The sequence below is a fragment of the Varanus komodoensis genome, unplaced genomic scaffold (genome assembly GCF_004798865.1).
Source record: "Varanus komodoensis strain SLA01 unplaced genomic scaffold, ASM479886v1 scaffold2, whole genome shotgun sequence".
Classification (NCBI taxonomy): domain Eukaryota; kingdom Metazoa; phylum Chordata; class Lepidosauria; order Squamata; family Varanidae; genus Varanus; species Varanus komodoensis.
The window spans coordinates 19936957-19956895 of NW_025335568.1; the positions used below are offsets into that span (position 1 = coordinate 19936957).

Below are 19939 nucleotides of genomic sequence, written 5' to 3' on the forward strand. Positions count from 1 at the left end.
TTAAATGAATGTTAATGCAGCAGAACCTGGCCAGGAAACTGGACACTAGCCCTGGGTTTGTTTTGCCCTGCTGTGCAGTTTGATCCTCTAGCTGTTTTTAAGTAACAGTTCGGTATCATAGGACATCAGTACCTGGGATCACCTTAAGGGGACAAGAAAATTTACCAAACTGCATTGCCAAAAAGAGGACACAGTTTTGCGCCAAATTTCCATATGCTACTTTTTATTAATATGCATTAATATAGAACTAATTACTATAATTTAAATAGAAATACTTTATTTCTATTCTGTCTAGTAGCTGAAACTTTCTGAGAAGTCTGCAACAGAAAATTAAAGCCATACAGTAAAATACTTAAAATAATATAACACCTCATCAAAAGAAATTAAACCTTAAAAACAGGCAAAACATACAGTGAAGAATGACCCACTGGACAATCCCCTGAAGTGCCTGGATAACCAAGTATCTCTTGAAAGGCCTTAACATAATGGCCTTTCAACATCTGAACCTGGTGCCAAATAAGATGGCAAGATCGGCAGCAGGTGGGCCACAGCAGGGGGGCATCTCACCATCATGTAAAAGAATGTAACCAGGTAAGCTGGCTCACCTGCTCAGTTTGCTGTCCAGATGCTAAACATTGATGGTCAACTACAAGGTCCCTCCTGCTCTACCTTCTGATGTTTCTTCATCTTTATACCAGCCCTTCAAATAAAGAACGCCCTTAAAGTAAAGCACAGTACTCTGACAGGCCTTCAAATAGAAGACTCTAGAGTTTGAGACTCCTATGAGCTGTAGCCAGCATAGTCAATGAAGAAGGATGATAGGACTTGCAGGTCATAAACAAGCTGTCCACTCTGACTTATATGCTACTTTTCCATGCTCCCAACGTAGCAATATCACAGAGTTTTAAAAATTGTGTGTGTCTTCATACAGATTCACACCTGGAAGAGCTCCCTACTCTTCTCCACTGTGCAGCTAAATTCGGATTCCGAGAGCTTGCTACTCTTCTTCTTCAATGTCCTGAGGCTATTCAGGCTTGCAAAGTAGCCAACAAGAATGGAGAAAATCCAGCACAGCTTGCAAAAAAGTATGGACGCAATGAGATTTGGAAGATTATTCAAGAGTTGCCAGTAAGTGTATCTACTTTTACATATGATGTAAACTGTTATCATGTGTCTAACTCATTCCTTAGGAACTCACAGTGCTGTCAGTTTGAGATGCTGTGAATATTCTTGATTTTCATAAAGGCAGCAATGAGGAGTATATTTATGACTGAAAACAGAACTTGCAGAAAAATGCCTGAAGAGACAGGTTTGCAAATATTATGAGAGATAAGTAAAAACAACAATGACTTTTCCTTGCTCAGGCTATGTGAAGTAATGCTAATTAAGCATGTGAGGTAAAGAAAAGATTCAATTATTCAATAATTAACATTGCTGTCTCTGCTTTTTGAATGGGAAAGATCAACAAATCTGAATAATAATTCAGATCTGATGTGTGCAGCAGGTATGTCAATGCACTTTGCAACAACTGTATAATTTCAGATTAAATGCCTGGAACATGCAATGCAGTGCAGGTAGCAAAACAAGCATTAAAATAAACATGTTCTGTGCATACCTGACATTATATAATATGATATCATTCTTCCTTAAAAACATAAAAAGAATACATTCAATCCAGCCAAAGTTAAGTACTTGAAAGTCCAACTGGTGTGAGTTGGAAAGTTAAACATGTGTTCACATCTTTCCCACTGAGTCAACAAGGCTTACACTTTGCCCAGTAAGTGCGGGAATCAGAATGCCCATAAGTGAAGCAGCATCAAAGAAATGCACCTCCTTCTGAGCATCTCATGTTGTGCAGCTAGAGTGCGCGTACTCATTTCTTAGTCACACAAGAAAGAAGGGGAAGAACAGATTGTCCAACATGTGCTGTTACTGCAGGGGTTCGTTCAGGCTGGCCTCCGGCAGCATTAGCAAGGGCTGTTTCTCTGCTGAAGTGGTGCCATGGGATCTGTGTGCAAAGAACAGATCTCTGCAGCAAAAGCAAAAAATGGGGAGCGCAGAGGAAGCCACCAAACTGTCAGCTGTGTTGAACAATATAGTTTGGTGTATAGCATAGGTAAGTTTTATTCTACTAGCTAGGAATATAGGAATGTGGCGGGGAGGATACTTTATAGTGAGGAAATAACCCCATAAAAAGGCTGTTTATAATCTTACTTTGTGGCTGAACAATGACCATGGATAAAACTCTCATTTGCTAAAAATAAATTTAACTCAGATTACCTGCAGGAACTATAATTACTGTAACTTTGGATGCAACCTCTTGGTGGAAAAAAGGAGAAGGAAAAAAGAACTGGCAGAACATTTAATTGGTGCAAAAATGATCCCAGGGTAGACTTTGAGAGTTTTGTTTGGTTATAAATGAAAATTACATTCTGAAACTTCACCTCTGCTCTCAGTGATTAAGCATGAAAAGTTTGATACAGTTGGGGATAATTTTAATCAATGGGGAAAATTGATGTAAATTACAGGATATGATTAATGAATTTGGTATAAATTCTTAGGACCAGCTGGCAGATAACATGGGAAGTCAGTTGTCCCCTTGATATCAATATTTCAATATTTTAAATTAGTTTTGAAAGATTCAAAAATAAGGGAACTTTGGCAGCTAATGTCCCCTGACAAAGATACTTTCCAAAGAAATCTAATTCAGTCTTTACTAAATTAGTACATGTTTGAAGACAACAAAATAATGTTATAGGAATCACAGTGGAGAGATTTAGAATATCCCATTACGGAAAGAACCTAATTCAAAATATATACACTGAATAGATAGCTTTCAATTTATTGAAGGAAGTTCAGTTTTAAATTGTACATACATGCCATATGAACCCACAAAAACTGAATAGGATTTATAAAATGGATTTATTAAAAAAGTAGGTTTCTGTGCCGAGAATGACTAGATGTTGATTTCTATCATGTTGTCTGCTAATATGCAAAACTATTGGACCTTAGTTTCCCAGATTATTAATTAGATAATGTATTTCAATAGATATTATTATTGCATTATATTCCAGATGTTCAAGACATTGATATGAACAATCTGATTATAAACTTACTAATGGTAGCTATAATTTTCTTGGCAAGAACTTGGAAAACAAGTCACTCCCTCTGTAAGACAGTGATGACTACAGATTTAGAATTTGCATGCATGGCTAACATGGTTTATAGCAGAAATAACATATGTGAACTCCTTTGTTTTGGAAGAATTAAGTTGAGATAGGCTAGACCTTTCATATATTCAAAGACCAGCGAAGATTTGAAACATTGAAATTGTGCTATTCTCTTCTGTATGTAAAATCTGTGGTGATGATAACAAAGATGATCATGATGAAATAGGTAGAGAAAAGTCAGTAATCAAGCAAGCAAGGAAAGAAACCACCACAAAAGACAGCTTGTACACTTTTTCTTCGTTGATGCAGCCTTCCTCAGTTCAGCTGAAGATGTATCTGGGTCCTGGTTTTTACCAGGAGCAGAATCAAAGTTCCCGTCACCTGATATGGGAGGTCAAGTAGTGCTGCACAGCTTTGACGCTACGCCAACCGCAGCTGCCAACCACCCATTCACTTAGACACTCACAGATGGTCTCTGTGACTGCCTCTCTCATACTGCCCTGCACTGGAGTGTTTGGAAGCCAGTAAACCCCTGAAGGTGGGGATTTGTGCCATTGTCAGAATGGGTTTCAGTAAAGTTGGAATATTTTGAGTGAAATTCCACTATTTTCACTGGTTCACATGCCTGAATGGTGTGATTTAGGGATGTGCAAAAAGTAGATCTTCAGTTGTCATGGGCCTCAATTCTCAGCACTCTGGACCACTGGCAAAGCTGGAGGGAGCTTCTGGGAGCTGAACCCCAACCTTTTGCCCACCCCTGGTATAACCCAAGCATGTATGCATACCTGCATGCCACCCTGAGGTTTTGAATCCAGGAACTTGTGGAATAGTGCTCTGAAGAGGGCAGTTGCCTTCTTCTCCATTTTGCTACTTCACTTGCACAGTACGGAATGGAGAGCTGTATCCTGGTGTAATCCAAATGAATAGCAAAAGCAGGATGACTGGATTAAAAATATGTGCCCTCCCACCCCTTGAGATCTGAGGCGGAGGCCCTTCTTCGAGAGCCCTCCTTGAAGGAGATTAGGAGTGTGGCTACCCAGAGGAGGGCCTTCTCTGCAGTGGCACCTCGACTGTGGAATACACTCCCCAGAGAGGTTTGCCTGGTGCTGACATTATGTTCTTTTCAGCATCAGGCAAGCACCTTTTTATTTTCTGTTAATTTAATGTTTAATTGATTTTAATTGGGGTTTTAGTATGTTAATGGTAGGATGCTGTGGGGCTGTTCTATTCTATTTATTTATTTATTGTAAGCCATCCTGAGACATTCTGTGGTGGGGTGGGGGTGGGGATAGAAAAGCTTGTAATACATAAATTAATAATAAATAAAAATATGGTGGCAGATGCTGCCTCCTCCACTGTTTAGTGAACCCATATTTACATATGACTTCTAGGGTAGGAAATGGTGACCACCAGTTAACCATCACTCAGATACGTTCCTTGACATTGCTGCTGTCGTAAAAGCAGCAGTGGTGAAAAAAGCCATGAAGAAAGAGGAGCAAAATCTTCTTGTTTCACCCCTCCCCCCACCACCTAAGGAGTCTTACTCATTTCTTGCACTCAAGCAGTACTGGGAGAGCAGAACCCTTAGTATCAGGGAAGGCTAGGAATTCCTACATCAGTGGGCACCCTCATCCCTTGGCACCTTACAGGAGCTATATTTGAACTATCCATGGTGCTGAACTCTATGAACTGAAAATGGGTTCATCACCACAGAGCACTGTGGACACCTCCTATGAAACTGAGAAAAAAAGGCTGCAGGGGATGAGGAACATCCATTGACATAGACACCAGCCATTCCCATGCATGTGTGGTTCCTTCCTAATGCCAATGCCAAGTCAAAGATCAGAACTTTAGACACTGTGGTGGTGGAGCACCACTGGTTCTGAACATTAGAGCTGTAGAAGAGCCATGCTGGATCAGACTGAGGGCCCATCCAGTCCAGCATTCCATTCACAGTGGCCAACAGAGTAATGAAACTCTTCTGGCATAAGCAGTGGAACTTGTGCTCAGATGCACCCAAACCGTTTGCAGCTCTTGCATCCCTTCAACTGTTCTATGACCATCAGCCACAGATCACTTCTGTTTGTGTCAATACCTGACATAGTCTGTCTGGTACCACTCCTACGTTCCTTTTCTGAGCACTACTCAATTCCCTGGGTCTTGACCATGAAAAGTTAGCATTCCTATCTGCATAACGACACATCATTCTCAGAAGGTGGTGACTGGTGGGACAGGCCAGAATAGCAGACTAAATTACCATTTGCTGCTTGGAACAGGTTGACTGTTTCCTACCTGCCCACCTCTAATACTTCCGCAATATTAGTAGAACAGTTGGTTAGATTTTGTGATGTTTCTGGAGAGGAAGAAGAGAGCATATGGCCTGAGTTTGGTTAGGGTGAGATCTACTTTTTCTAGATCTCCAGCATAGTACTGTGGCCAGGCCTCACCCCAGCTTTTTAGACCAGAAACTAGACAAACCACAAAGGACTCTAGAAGAAGTTTTATTACATTTGCAGCTTCCTGTGGATTATCTGGAGGGTTTATATTCATTATTTATTAAAAGCATTGTTAGCATTCGATACAATGAAATACACTGTAATGTTCAATATATATCAGCAGAGGCAAAACATTAAAACAGTGGGAGCAGAATAATAAAAGCGAACAAGATTTAATTAAGTCATTTTCCATGTCAAATATTTGTTATCAACATCTGATCTAACATTTATCACAGGCAGAAAAGGAGCCAAGGAACTCTCCTAGGAATGTGATGAAGGCCCATGAAATCTGTCTGTCTGCATTAATGGACTTCCTCACATGTTTGGCCCAGTCTTGGGAAGCAAGCCAAGCAGAAAGGAAGTCCAGGAATGCTTGCAGAATGAAGGTTGCACAACCTTCATCCATGTCATGTGCACCAGTACAAACAAAGACTTCTGTACATGGCCTGGAAGAGGGATGTGGCTTGCACTGTGTTTGTGTGGGCACTGCATGAATGCTGGGCTCACTCACCAGGAACTCAGACTCATGGCTGCTCCAAAGTGGACTGAAGTCCAGGGAGCTAAGCCCAGGGATTTGCACCCGCAAAAATGGATTCCTCACACATCCCTAGACCCTCCCATAGAAATAGGCTCCAGAGGCTTGCACAATTGAAGTTATCCTCTCTTGTGCTCCACCTCCACCTAGTGTAGTTCAGGTGGAGATGGGGCACAGAATAAAGTCTTCCCAAGGAACTCAACATGTAGGTAGACTCAAATGTAAAACATGCTCCTTCGTTTATTCTGACCTCATAGGCAAGAACTTGAATTGGGCTCAGAAACAAATGAGAAGTTAATGATATATTGAACACAAGAACAGAAGAAAATTCATATGGGTCAAAGCTGTGGTCCATCCAGTCCAGCAGTTCATTTACACAGTGGCAAACCACCTGCCCACAGGCTCCCTCAATAGGTTGGGTACAAGAGTCGGTACCTGCCTAGACTCCTCAGCAATTGATATACACAGGCATAATGCCTCTGTTAAGGGAGACAGCATGTAGCCAGCATGGCTAAAAGCATTGATAGACTTCCCATCCATGAATTTTCCAATCCCCTTTAAATTCATCCAAATTGCTACTTCCCATGGAATTGAATTCCATTGTTTAATTATGTAGTATATGAAGAAGTCCTTCCTTGATCTGTCCTGAATCTCTCACCAATCATTTTGATGGCATGACTCCAGGTTCTAGTATTCTGGGTAGGGAGGGAGTCTCCCTCTCCATTTTCTCCACATCATGCATAACTTTAAATACCTCTATCATGTCTCCCTTTACTCATCTTTTTTCTAGCTAAACAAGTTCAGTTGTTGTAACTGTAGGGGAGTTACTTAACCCCCTCTCTGCACTTTTCTACCTCAGTAATGTCCTTTTCCACATGTGGTGACCAGAAGAGTACACACGATTCTAAGTGCAATCACATGAAAGATTTTTATAAGAGAGGCATGACATTAGTTGCTTTATTTTCAATTCCTTTCCTAAAATGTGATTTACCCTTTTCACAGCAGCTGCATACAGTTTCATCAGCTGTCAACCATCACCCCAAGTTCCCTTACTTGCTCAGTCACTGCTAGCTCAGATCCCATCAGCCTATTCCTGAAGTTTAGATTTTTTTGCCCCAGTATGCATTACTTTACCCTTGCTTGCTTATCTTGAACTAGATTTACCGTTTTGATGCCATTCTCCTAGTATGGAGAGTTCCCCTTAGAGCTTCCCATAATCCTTTTCAGTTTTAACCACCCCTAATGTCTTGAGGTCATCAGCAGACTTGGCCAGTTCACTGTTTACTCCTGATTCCAAATCATGTATGAATAGGAATCATGTATGAAAAGTATTTCTCCCAATGCAGAACCCTGTTAAACCCCACTATCTACATCCCTTCATTGGGAGAAAGTACCATTTATTTCCACATTCTGTTCCTGTTCATTAACCAGATACTGATCCATAGGAAATATTCCCTCTTATCTTATGACTGATACACTTTCTCAGGAGTCTCTTTCAAATGCCTTCTGGAAGCTCAATGTCTGCCAAGTCTCAATGACTATCCGTTCACCTCTGTCCATACGTTTGACACTCTCAAAGAACTCTAATAGGTTAGTGAGGTAATTTACCTTTGCAGAAACCATGCTGATTCTTTTTCAGCAGTGCTTGTCCCTCTGAGTGTTTACAAATTCTATCTACAATTATGCTTTCAACCAATTTACTCAGAACAGCCTTTAAACTAACCAGCCGTAATTACCCATTTTGGCCCTGGATCCCTTTATAAAAATTTGTATTCCCCTGGCCATTCTGCATCCCTCTGGTACAGAATCTGATCTTAGGGACTTATTACATATTTTTATAAGAAGGTCTCCAGTTTCATGTTTGAACTCTTTAAGAATTCTAGGCTGGATACTATCTGGGTCCATTAATTTATTAACTTTCAGTTTATCAATAAGGTTGAGAATCTCATTGGCTTAATATGATCTGGTTGGAAGACCTGCTCTATGAAGAGATATTAGTGTTCATACCTTTTTATGAACAAGCAAAAAAGTGATGAAGGTAGCTGTAGATGGATATGAAAATGTTTTTCTCCCTCTCAGTAAAGGAGATGGGGTTAAAAACTTAACAGTGGTAGATTCAGAAGAGACCAAAGGATGCCTTTCCTCACACAGTGATGGCCACCAATTTAAATGGCTTTAAAGGGATCTTAAACCCTTCACAGAGAGCAGGCTATTAGTGCATAATAGTCATGATAGCTGTATGCTATCTCCAGAAGCGGGGACTGTTTGCATCTGCCTACAGACTGCTAGGAACATGAGTGGGATGTGGCTATTACACTCAGGTCCTGCTGTGGGCTTCCTATAGGGATCCATTTGGCCACTGTCAGAACAGAATACTGGACCTAAGTAGGTCTCTGGTCTCATCCAGCATGACTCTTTTTATGGCACCCAAACTGCCATTAAAATTTCTAGCTATCAGGTTCTCTTTCTAAATCCTCTTCAAGGTTTATACTCTTTTCGGCACCAGGCCAAAACCTTTTTGTTTAAACAGTATTTTAAAATTTAACAACTTTTAAGTTTAGTCGCTCTGTTTGTTTTGTGATTTATTCTATTATTTATTGAAATTGTTGTTTTAATTGTTTTTAAATATTGTAAGCCATCCTGAGATCTTGTATAATAGGATGGCATACAAAAGCTTTTAATTAATTAATAAGGTTACTTCTACAAAGAGTACATTTTAATAATCTAATATGGATGCAGCAAAGGCATCTGTGACAATGGACAAGTCTACAATAATTAACACAATCCAACAATTTGGGGCACCCATGTTCCCCTAAAATAGCCACCATATTTCTTTCTCTTTCAGAAGCTTCTTATTGTAAGACTATAATCAAATATATAAAGTCAGAATACAAATCTGAAAATACATACTGTCAACCATTACATTGTAGTTCCCTAGATAAAGAACTGTGAGCTTAAGTGGACTCTGGGGGATGATGGAGGACAGGAAGGCTTGGAGGAATGTTGTCCATGGGGTCCCAATGGATTGGGACTTCACGAATAACAACAACAGATAAAGAACAGTAACTGATTCATGTCAGCTCCATTGGTTCATTTAAAATTGCAAAATGCTTTTCCTTTACTTGATTAATATGGTGTATTGGAATATGGAAAAGCAGTTGGTCTTTCCATGTGGCCTGAAGCCAAAGTGAACAATTCTGCTCAATCTGTTTCCAGGAATTCTCCATTAGAGTTTTAAAGTTTGGCCTCATGCATAATGCAAATGATTTTGAATCAGGAGCTGAGTTTCATATTCATATAAATGATCAACTTTTCTGAGATATAATAGGTCAAAATATACTCTGATTGATATTGGCAGTCTCTCAAGCCTGAAATAAATGTTGGGGACCTGGAACCCATCTCATAAAAATTGGTGAATTTTCCAACCTCTGAACTTTACTTGAATCAAAATCCAAGTGTGAGAGAAGTTCCTGGCTCTCCCATCACCCCAGCAATCTACACTATCTTCTTCCACTGTTCAAAACCATCTGCATCTTGTGAACGCATCCTATTCTCAACTCTAGACACAAACGCAAGCAGGATCAGTTTTTTCAAGAAATGTTTGCAAATTTCTCAATGTTCAATGGAGTTCAGTGTGTGTGTGTGTGTGTGTGTGTGTGTGTGTTTTAATGTGCATTCTGCAATGCACATCAGTGGTGGGGGGGGAGGGGGAGAGATTGCATTTTTAAAAAATATGCACAGAAGCGCACAATCCTTCCTTTCAAACAAGCTGAGAAATCAGTAGAAAACCAAAATGGGAGTGAGACAAAATGTGCTCCAAAGCACATTTTGGACTGCTTGAAAATCCCTGCTTTGCCCATCCCTAATGACAAGGTAGATTTTTGCATGGTAGAGTGATTGTGCTTGGCAGATTACATTAGCTGTTGCTATTCCAAGGGCTTCTGCAATTCCAATCAATGCATTTCCTGTGGAGAAACTGTATCTCCCATGTATGACAGTGCCCCATCCCACTGTTGTGTGAAAGCCATTTAGGAAGCCACCTAAATGCCAGATACCTAAATGCCAGACTATGCCAGATACTCCCCTGAGGCTGTACATGTCCCTTGCAGGGGAGAAAAAGGTGCATGCCACAGGATGCTTATGAGCATCCAGGACAAGCGATAGGATTATGCCTCTAGGTTATAACAATCTACTATTTTCTTTTTTAAAATGACATAAAATTATTTTCCCCAGATGGATTTAGTTACATTAGTATAAATGAATTGTTTTAATTTAACCAATTTGGCAAGATTCCACAATTCATTAAGCCAGAATGGAGTCCATAGGAGTTTTCATTTTGTAGCTGGTAAGATCTGTGTTCTCGACAACAATTTTTCAGTGCATTGGTGAGAAATTATTTTGACATCCTCTTTAGCAAAAACAAGAATAACATGCAGATCTAATGGTAACATACAACCCCTTTCTGCTCTTAATCATTTGAATCACTTTTAACTAGAACTCGTTCATCTTTGTGCAGTTCCACCAAACATTGTGCAGAATCTCCTCTATCCTGTATTGCTAACATTTTGGGTATACCCTTTCCTAAGTGTGGATTAGCTGGAGGAGCAATTTTATTGAGATTCTTTCCTTCCTCTAGTAAGCCACCTATGTGGTAGCGCCAAACTAGGATTTGGACCATAGTATGGACCCTATGATCCTGCCAAAAGTTTTGAATGTTTCTAATGATCTTTGTTGCATTTACCACCACAAAAAGCTAAGTAAGAGGTACCCAAGGTTATTTTCTGTAGCACCTCCAGCATGGAACTCCTTCCCACAGTTCTATTCCGACTGATGTTTACAGAAGCTATAAAAAATATCCTGTATCAACAGGCTTTTCATGGATTTTTAAATGATCTCTCTCTCTCTCTCTCTCTCTCTCTCTCTCTCTCTCTCTCAGTGTGTGTGTATGCGTGTGTGTGTATTTCCTTGTTATGTTTTTGATGTATTCGTTGTACATTACTTTGAGGGCCTTGGTAGACAAAAGAGAAACTTATACATAACTTTAATAAACATTAAGTATTTTCCCATTTAGGCAGAGCATACATGTACCACCTGTGTCAGATAATAAGTCTGCTTCAGAAATTCTGTTCATTCCATTCACTCACTGAAGGTCCCCATCCCATGCTTTTCTGGAATATTCTCTGATTCTCAGAAGTGGGTTTGAGGCACAGAGAGCTGCAAAGAGGAAAAGGAGCAAATAATCCTGCATGTGGTTCAATGGATCCAGTGCTGTATATTTTGCCTCAGTAGGCAGCACTGAGTGGAAAATTTCAGCTTGGAGAATGGGGGCGGGGGGTCCCAATTAAAGATTGCCTCCCCTGGAGCTGCATTCACAATGTTCACCCACACCTCAGTTCAAAGAGGTGATATAATCATGGATCCCCCACAGATTCAGGTAGCTGCACCCTAAATAAGCCAAGTTAGAGTTTGGAGTAAGATTTCTGTATCATCATTCAAATGTGAAATGAGCTTGCACCAAGATACTATAAATAGGGAATAATTTTTGTCCAGAATTATGAGTGATCCCAAGAAGGATGCATTTTAAAGGGTTACAGTAAATGGCAAGTGGGTTGGAACTGGAAAAAAGTTCTAGTCTCAGAGTTACCCTAGCAACCATCCCCAAAGAACAGTGAAATTCATCAGAGCTGCTTTTGCAGTTAACTGTTATTCACTAGAATTAGTAGGGAAACAGTTGAGGGTGGTGGAAATAAACGTGGCTACTACTTTCTGAAAGCTTATTTTTTCTCAAATGTGTAAGTCCCTTTTGCTGTCATGGAGCTGGCTACATATCTGTAATTTGGAAAGTAGCGAAGTATAACTTGTCCACAAATACATTGTTCAAGATTGCAATTCGTATATGTAAACAGAAATAGGCAGAGCTCAAGTTACAGCCATTCCTGTATCAACTGGATAGCGCAAGGTCTGACAGTGGCACTCTCTACTGCTGCAGACCTCACCCTGTGCATTTCATCTATATAGCCATTTTCATCTGTCTAGATGAAGCGCTGAGAGGGGTACAGGAAGGAAGCTGGGACACCAATAGAAATTGGTATAATCCATTGGCCCAGCCTCCTCTGTTCCCCATCCCCAGGCCCACATATTTTCTGCTTCTCCGAGGCCCGATCACATCCTTACAGAGGCAGCTGGCAAGGTTCTTCCATCTGTTGCAAATGGAGCAGGATACAGGCTTGGCCTCTGGAGACCCAAACAACCCTGTGATGCCTCCCCACAAAAAAATTAAATTAAAAGTCAGGATGCCATAGAAATGTGTTCTTGATTAGTATGTTAAAACAGACAGTTCATCTCTAAAAATCAAAAATTTCTAGAACCTTTTAGAAACTTAGCAGCCATAGTTAAAAACCCAGTGGCGCAGTAGAGTAAGTAATTTGCCATTTGCTGAAGCTTTGGGAGTATGGTAGAATGTTAAAGCAAGTGTCTATTGAGGTAACAGAGCACTAGGGAAGGCATTCTGACTGCAAAGCCAGTGGGCATAGGACATTGCATGACTTGGCAACAGAGCCCACTTTCCTCCTACGCAGCATAAGGCCAGACAGCTTTGTGCATTTGGCCAATTGGGCTTTGGCCCTTGCAAATATAGGCCAAAATATGCTGTGAAGTACTGTCCCCTCAGGGAGCGTCTGAGGTTACATAGGGTATTTCAGTTTCTCTGATCTGAGGATGGAGACAGTATTTCAGCCTTGGAAGTAGGAATCACACCTCCACCACATTTTCCCTTCACAGCTGGTGAAGAAAGAAGCATGCCAGCTGCTCTCTGAGGTTGAGTGTCCAACCTCAGAGAAAGGGGCATTTCAGCAGGCATGGAGGAGAGGAAACTGGAGCAGGTTCTTATTCTTCCTACTCTGACATATCTCAGATAGACAGGCAAAAACCCCTGTCTAGCAAAAATGCAGAGCGGAAAGATGGAGAGATGAAGATCACCTCTGCTTCTCATCCTTGGGACTTTTAGTCATGGAGGACAACGCTCAGATTTCTGTACCCTGAGCTGCATTATTCTGAGAGCTTTCCCTAGTCAAAGCTGGGAATCCAAGGAGCAAAACAGAGGTGCAAAACCTCCTTGCCAATGCCACCTTTTTCACAGGCACCACCTCCTAGTCCTTGTAATGGTGCTTATCACTCTCCCCACCGCTGCTAGACAACATCTTGTCAATACATCCTCCTTCCTTCCTACCTAGAAGATGATAGGCAGAGGGAAGAAGGAGGTACCAGTTCACCAGAACTTCCCACTTGCTTGAACGAGCCCCACTCGTATATCAGCATTCCAGGAGGCTGGCAGGAGGCCTGGCAAATGAGTATCCTGCGAGGACAGGATCCTCTGCAAATCCTTCTCCATGCCTTTAAGGCAGTGTGGGCAACTTGTGGCCTTGCAGGTATTATTCAACTGCAGCTACCATCAGTCCTACCCAGTATACTGAGGACAAGAGTTGATGGGAGTCACAGTCTAACAACATCTGGATGGCCACGGGGGTGGGTTGGTCTGAAGCCTCTTGGCACCATGAGAAGATGATGATGGGTTCTCATCATGAAGTCTAAGTGTGAAGGCACAGGCACAAAGTTACACTTTCTGTTCTTATGGCGGCATCTTCTTGTTAGGACAGAATAAGAAAGCACTGATAAAACAGAACCAAACAACAGTAGGCAGCATGAATTTACAAACCTTTACAATTTACAAACCTGCTAGAGGAAAAGACAGTAACATTAGCCTGCCCTCAGTGGTACCATCAGAAGTAAGCACGGGATTCACATTCCACCTCCATGCTTTTGTGTCGGTCTGTAGTGTGAGTACTTGACCATCTTTTCAAGCAAATGTGCCAAAAGCGCCATCAGTTTTATTGATGGAAATCTCTAGCTACATTTTCTCCTTTTTCAAGCTTTGCCCTATACAGTTCCCTGTTAACCTTCCTGCACCTCTGCTTGATGTCCGTCCCATGAGTCCTTATCATTATGTTGATTCATTGGGTTTGTGGCAGCATCTGTGCTAATTACTAAGAAAGTACTTTGGGGCTTCCCCAGATGTGCCCTGATTAGTTTGTGGGCACTGAATATCCATCTGTGCTTGCCAAAGCTGCCAGTGAAAATTGCTTATTGGAGAGGAATGAATATATTAAAAGCCAACAACATAAAAAAACACAAAAGAACTGCAAGTCTTAAAACTTTAGCACTGCTTTTAATAGCCAGGTAACTTAGAAAACAGAATTATCAATCTACAACACAAACAATGGGAAATTCTAACCTTTTTTAAAGCCAGGAATCCACTGGAATTAATCTCTACCTTTCTGTTATTTAAGTCACTACTGCAATTAGTGTTTTTCCCATCTAATCAATATGAAAGTTTGGAAAGCCAGTACATTTTTAAAATAAGGGACTGAACAAAAGATGCTAGAGTATCTGAAGGACTACCCGCGTGCTAATGTCTTCTGGCAAGATTCCATAGCAGGTGCTCTCACCTTCAGAGTTGAGATAGATGGTGCTCCAAACAAGCCTTTTTCTGTGGCAGCACCTTTCTCTGGGCTCTACCAACACCTGATTAGTATCCATTTCTTCTGTATTTTATTTATTTAGGTTTCTACTGGCTACTGAATCTCTTTTTGTTTTGTTTATTTTTGCCTTGTTGTAAGGAATTGTTTGAACTATCTTCCATGGGTCATCTTGCAAACCTATATTTGAAACAAATGCAGGCTATAATATTTTTTAAAGAAACCAGTTATAGGTCCCACCAATTCATTTGTCAATTACTCAGCTCTGTGTCCTTCAGCTTTTTCCCTGTTTTACCTACCATGGATCCTCTCTTGGTCAAACACAGGAAGATAGTCCTTTTGAGATCAAAAGTTGACAGCCTCTAACAGCATTAAGTATAACCTCTGGACATCTTGTAGTACATATTTAAATAAATGTAACTTCTCAGTGCACCAACAAAGCAGGTTGTTGACCAGTACAGAGGAGGAGCTGAAAGGCATGGCAAGGATCTGTTGCCGGTCAGGTCTTTAATGTCCCCAAGATCAACCCTGATTGATCGCCTTCTTCATCAATAGCCTGTCACTTTTATTTCTCCCCATCATCTAAAACAGGAATGCACATAATTTTTGGCCCCACGGGCTACATTTAGGTGATACCGGAGGGATGCACACTTCCATGTATAGATACACAAGCATGGCTTCTCCTTGCTAGCGTTAGGAAGAAACCTCTTCCTATTATCCAGAGAATAAAGCCCTCTTGCTATGGCTAGGAAAGGAAACCCCAGGCAGTATTGTACAATTTCTTCTACAGGAACAGCAAAAGATCGGGAGTTTTGCAAGCACCAGGCTCGGTGGGCCATATACAGCACATGGATTGCCATTTTTGTATCCTGCCTCTAAGCTAGTCACTCTTTCCAGCCTCTTCGCAGAGCACCAAGTTCCTTAGCTCTGTGCTATTCCTAGTTGGAGGCCCTCCTTTCCCAGCTAATGGCAAACTCTTGAACTATATCACAGTTTCCTCTGACTTCACTACCAAATTGTCTTGCATTGATACTAGATATATGGATCAACACATGATAATGTGGCCTACTTAGAAAGGTAAGATGGTTTTCATAGTTAGCTTGCAATTTCTGATATAACAAAATGCATAATCTCTAGGCTCAAATTATGATATTGCTTCAAAATGTCCATAAGTGGACCACAAGTGCCTGCTCTTTCCCATTTTGCTTTTTGGTAAGGTTTGGTGTTCACAGACAGGTAACAACCAGCCAGCCAGAATAATACAAAGTCCAATCAATTCAGGGTGAAAATCCAGGCAAAACCCCCCAGTTCTCTGGGGTCTCTTAAACACTAGCTTTGTATCAATAAATTACCGAGCTTGCTGACCACCTGCAAGAAATAAGCCATTTATAGCTGTCAGAACTGCAGCACACCAAATAGCATCATGATGTAACGTGCTACAGAGCCTGTGCAGATCAATAATTGGCTTCATTTGTCTTTGTAGCAATGACATTATTTCTTCATCTGACTCCATCACAGCTCAGACATGTGCATTCCCCCAGGGGTCCCAGATCCTGAATAAGCCTGCCAGAATCCAAACCACTAGCCTCTTTTATCAGAGCACCGTGAGTGGCTGTTATTAGTGCTCAATTGCTAGTTTATCCAAAAATAGTTTAGGGGAGTTCACGTGAGGCATTGCCTTTATATAAGAGGGCTGCTGCTCCCAGCTCCATTGCATACCCATCCAGCCCCTGCACTGATGTCCTCTCCCCAGGCCCAGACACATCAGACACCTGCCATGGGTCCACTGCCCACCTATTGATGGCAGAGACCTATTGATAGGAGGCAGCTGGATTTGCTGCTCCTCTCCCCATTGCAAGCTGCTTGCTCACCTGCTTCTGGCTCAAGCTGGACAATGATGGAGGTGATAGGGAGAAGAAACATCAGCAATCACTGCTGTCTTCTTGCCAGAAGCAAGTGAGTGGTGGCAATGATGGGTAGAAGGATGCGCATACCCCATCGGGTCCTGGACTCTGAGGAGATTCTGATGGTTTGTCGAGTTCTGCAATGGGCCCCTTGAAAACTCCTCAGCAAGCAGGGCAGAAAAAGAGCTACAGGGCAGAAAGCTCCAAGAAATTCTGGAGATAAAAGACAGGAAGTATATCTGAATGTTTATGCAGCAAAAGACAGACCATGATTAAAACTTAAACTGGAAGTTACCATTTAGAGTAGTAGCTCCACACTGTGTAGTCTAGCTCTTTGATCCCTAAAGGTGCCTGTTCTGGTAAGATTCTGAACATAGAATGAGGCTGTTTTGTCCTTTGCCCCAGGCAGCAAAATGCCTTGGATTGGTCCTGATCCATTTGTGTGTAGGGGAAGAAGATTTGTCCTACCTAGTCATGCATTTGGAAGAAGCATGAAGTATATCCCATGAGTCTGAGGTCAGGATATTTTCCTCCCTTTGCTTACTTGGAGGCAATTAAGTGTCTTGGATAGTTATCCAGAATGGATGCTTTCCACTTCAATACAAGCTGTGCTGACTTCTGCTTCCAAATACTGTTTTGGGTGCAGTCCTACATGTGGCTGGCTGGGGAAGGCCAGGGGTCCTAGGACTTTTTCCTGTCCACATGTGCATAGGGTTGCCCCCCTTAGAAACCATAGAAAGGTGATCACACATGTGGGCTTTAAAGGAACATAGAACTATATTGCTGGGACTGTGTAGTTTAGCATAGGAGCCTTTTAACTCAGTGGTGTGGGACAAGGTCAACCTGCTGTAAACTGAGGAGTAATGAAAACCCTCTACCAGTTTCAAATGTTGAGATGTTCATTATGCAGATGCTGTGAGTTTAGCTCCTGTCCCACTGACAGAGCTTGTCATGGGAGAACTGTATGTGACTCACTGTACAGTGTGTGTCCCATTCACATGTATCACTATGATAAGCAGGCCTTCCTGTTAGTCTTTTCTCATAATGAGGGTCATTACAGGAGTGAGAAAGTAAAACTTTGTCCATCGAAAACATAACTACCAAATGCAGAGAAGGAATGGATTTTTTCCCTTTTAGGTTTCATATAATAGGCTGAGTAGCTTTGAGGAATGTCTTTTCTTAATGGTTGATCTATTGTTGCAGAGCCTAAGGACAATTTTCCTAATTAAGCAATAAATCAGCCTTGCAGAAAAATGTTGTATGTCACTATTAGAGCCATATAGAATTCTCTTAGTTTAATTTGCAGAGCCCTTGGTGAGTAAGCCTGTGAAGGGAAGAAAACTGCTCTTTCCATTTATTTTAGATGCCTTCTCCTCCCAAAAATGGCACAGATTTTTATTATGTTTTGCATCATATTGTTCACAGCTCAGTGGTGCTCTGGCTGCTCTAAACATTTTTAAATTTTAAATCAAGATACTAGTCATGGTTAACCAGCTTGGAAATACAGGCATTTTGAATATGAACTGATAAACTCATTAGGGAAGTTTGGGCCCAGATCAAAGGGAGCTATTTAGTGGGGCATATGCCTCCCACTCATCCTTCCTTTGGCATCACCTATATTATTCCACTAAAAATGTTGGAAGCCTGCCTTGTTATTGAGCGGGACCAATAGTGTAGCTACAGACTGGCAACAACTCCCTAGGACATCAGTTTTTCTTTACCTTACGTGGGATGCTGGGTGTCGACATATAATGTTGATGTTTTACATATAAACCAGGACTGAGTTCAGACAACAAGCTAACCCTCACTCAAGAGGATGTTGCTGAAACATGGATTACTGTGTTGTCTGAATCCACCTGTGATGACAAGTTCTGACTTGTTAACCATGAGCAGCCCACAGAGAACCTGTAGTTGATTGCTGAATTGTGGACTGTGGGTTGTTCACCATGGTTTGTCACCTTGGCTGGATTCTGACAGCCCAATATCCACATTTCAATATTAGCCATGTTTCAACAATGCACACTCAATGTATATCATGTTGGGTGTAGCATATCATGTTTGTCTGAATATGGTCCCTGTGTTCTACAGCTGAACTACAGCCCTTACCTCCAATGTACTCATTTAGGGTTGCTTCAAGCATTGCATACAATGAATTAATGCCACATTCATGATTCTCATGACTCAACTATCCTTCCCTCCCAGAGGAAAAGCATGCAAACCAAAATTTATTCATGCTGCCTCTGAACCTCATGGACCCTTTCTGCAAATTGTGTATAGAAGTGAAGTTGGGTTGATGGACCCTTCTCATCTACTGGAGCTGCATCCATCTTTGGGAAATTGCACATGAGGAGATCTGCATAATTAATATGGAATACACAGCAGAGTTGCACAAGTTGTCCCAATCCATTGGCTGTAATCAGGGCTTTTTTTCTCATAGAACGCACCGGAACGGCGTTCTGCCAACTTTTTTTCAATGGATTTTACGAAGTGATTTTGAACCAAGTAGCAGATCAGCAGCAAACATCATTAACATAGTGCCTGCAGGCTGCTTTTGTGTCTGCTATCTGATAGTGAGAGATAACTGCTTGGGATGCTCTGCTGCTCGCTGCTGGCTTGGGATTGGTGTGTGTGCGTGGCACCTTTTTTTTTTTTTTACAAAAAAAGCACTGGCTGTAATCATATGTCACAACAAGCAACCCTGCATGCTTTCCATAATGCAGCCTTTTTTGACAGGGTCTGCCTGACAGATGATCAAGTGGCTTCTATACAAACGGCGTCCACCCTGCTCACTCAGTGTCCCCACTGTTGGCATGTATTCCATTACCCCCTGAAATTCAATCCCACCCTGATGACTGGAGCAGCTCCTGCAGCTGTTGATCTTTCCAGTATATTTAACAGGACTGTGGAAACCATGATGCTAGCTTTGGGTGTCCAGAGAACACATGGTGAAACATGGAAACCATAGAACAGACCATTGTTTCTTATCATGATTTCTAAAATTAAGCCTACCATGCTGAAAGACCATGACAGACCATCCTATTCAAGAACCCACAATGGCTTGGCATGTCATGCAAACGCACCCACTTAGGGACTCACCCACATTATTACTAATGTGTTGACATCTCTACTGGAAAGTAGTGCCTCATCAGGCCAAAAGAGAAAGCACATATGGGGAAGTATCATTCCCTGTACAGATGTTGCCACTAGAAGCAGATTGTTTCATGGCCAGGACACCATTCTCCATCTCAGATAAGCTAATTGAGATTCAGGGGGAAATTGTGGATGAACAATAAAAATGAGA

The 19939-nt window shown here is 41.4% G+C and overlaps 1 protein-coding gene across 1 annotated transcript in view; it reads left to right on the forward strand.

The window, feature by feature from the left end:
- BANK1 (B cell scaffold protein with ankyrin repeats 1) overlaps nucleotides 1-19939 on the forward strand; it is a 153669-nt gene that overhangs the window by 58462 nt on the left and 75268 nt on the right. The window contains exon 7 of the mRNA XM_044429665.1: nucleotides 932-1128. Coding sequence (XP_044285600.1) covers nucleotides 932-1128 — 197 coding nt within the window. The remainder of the gene's footprint in view (nucleotides 1-931; nucleotides 1129-19939) is intronic.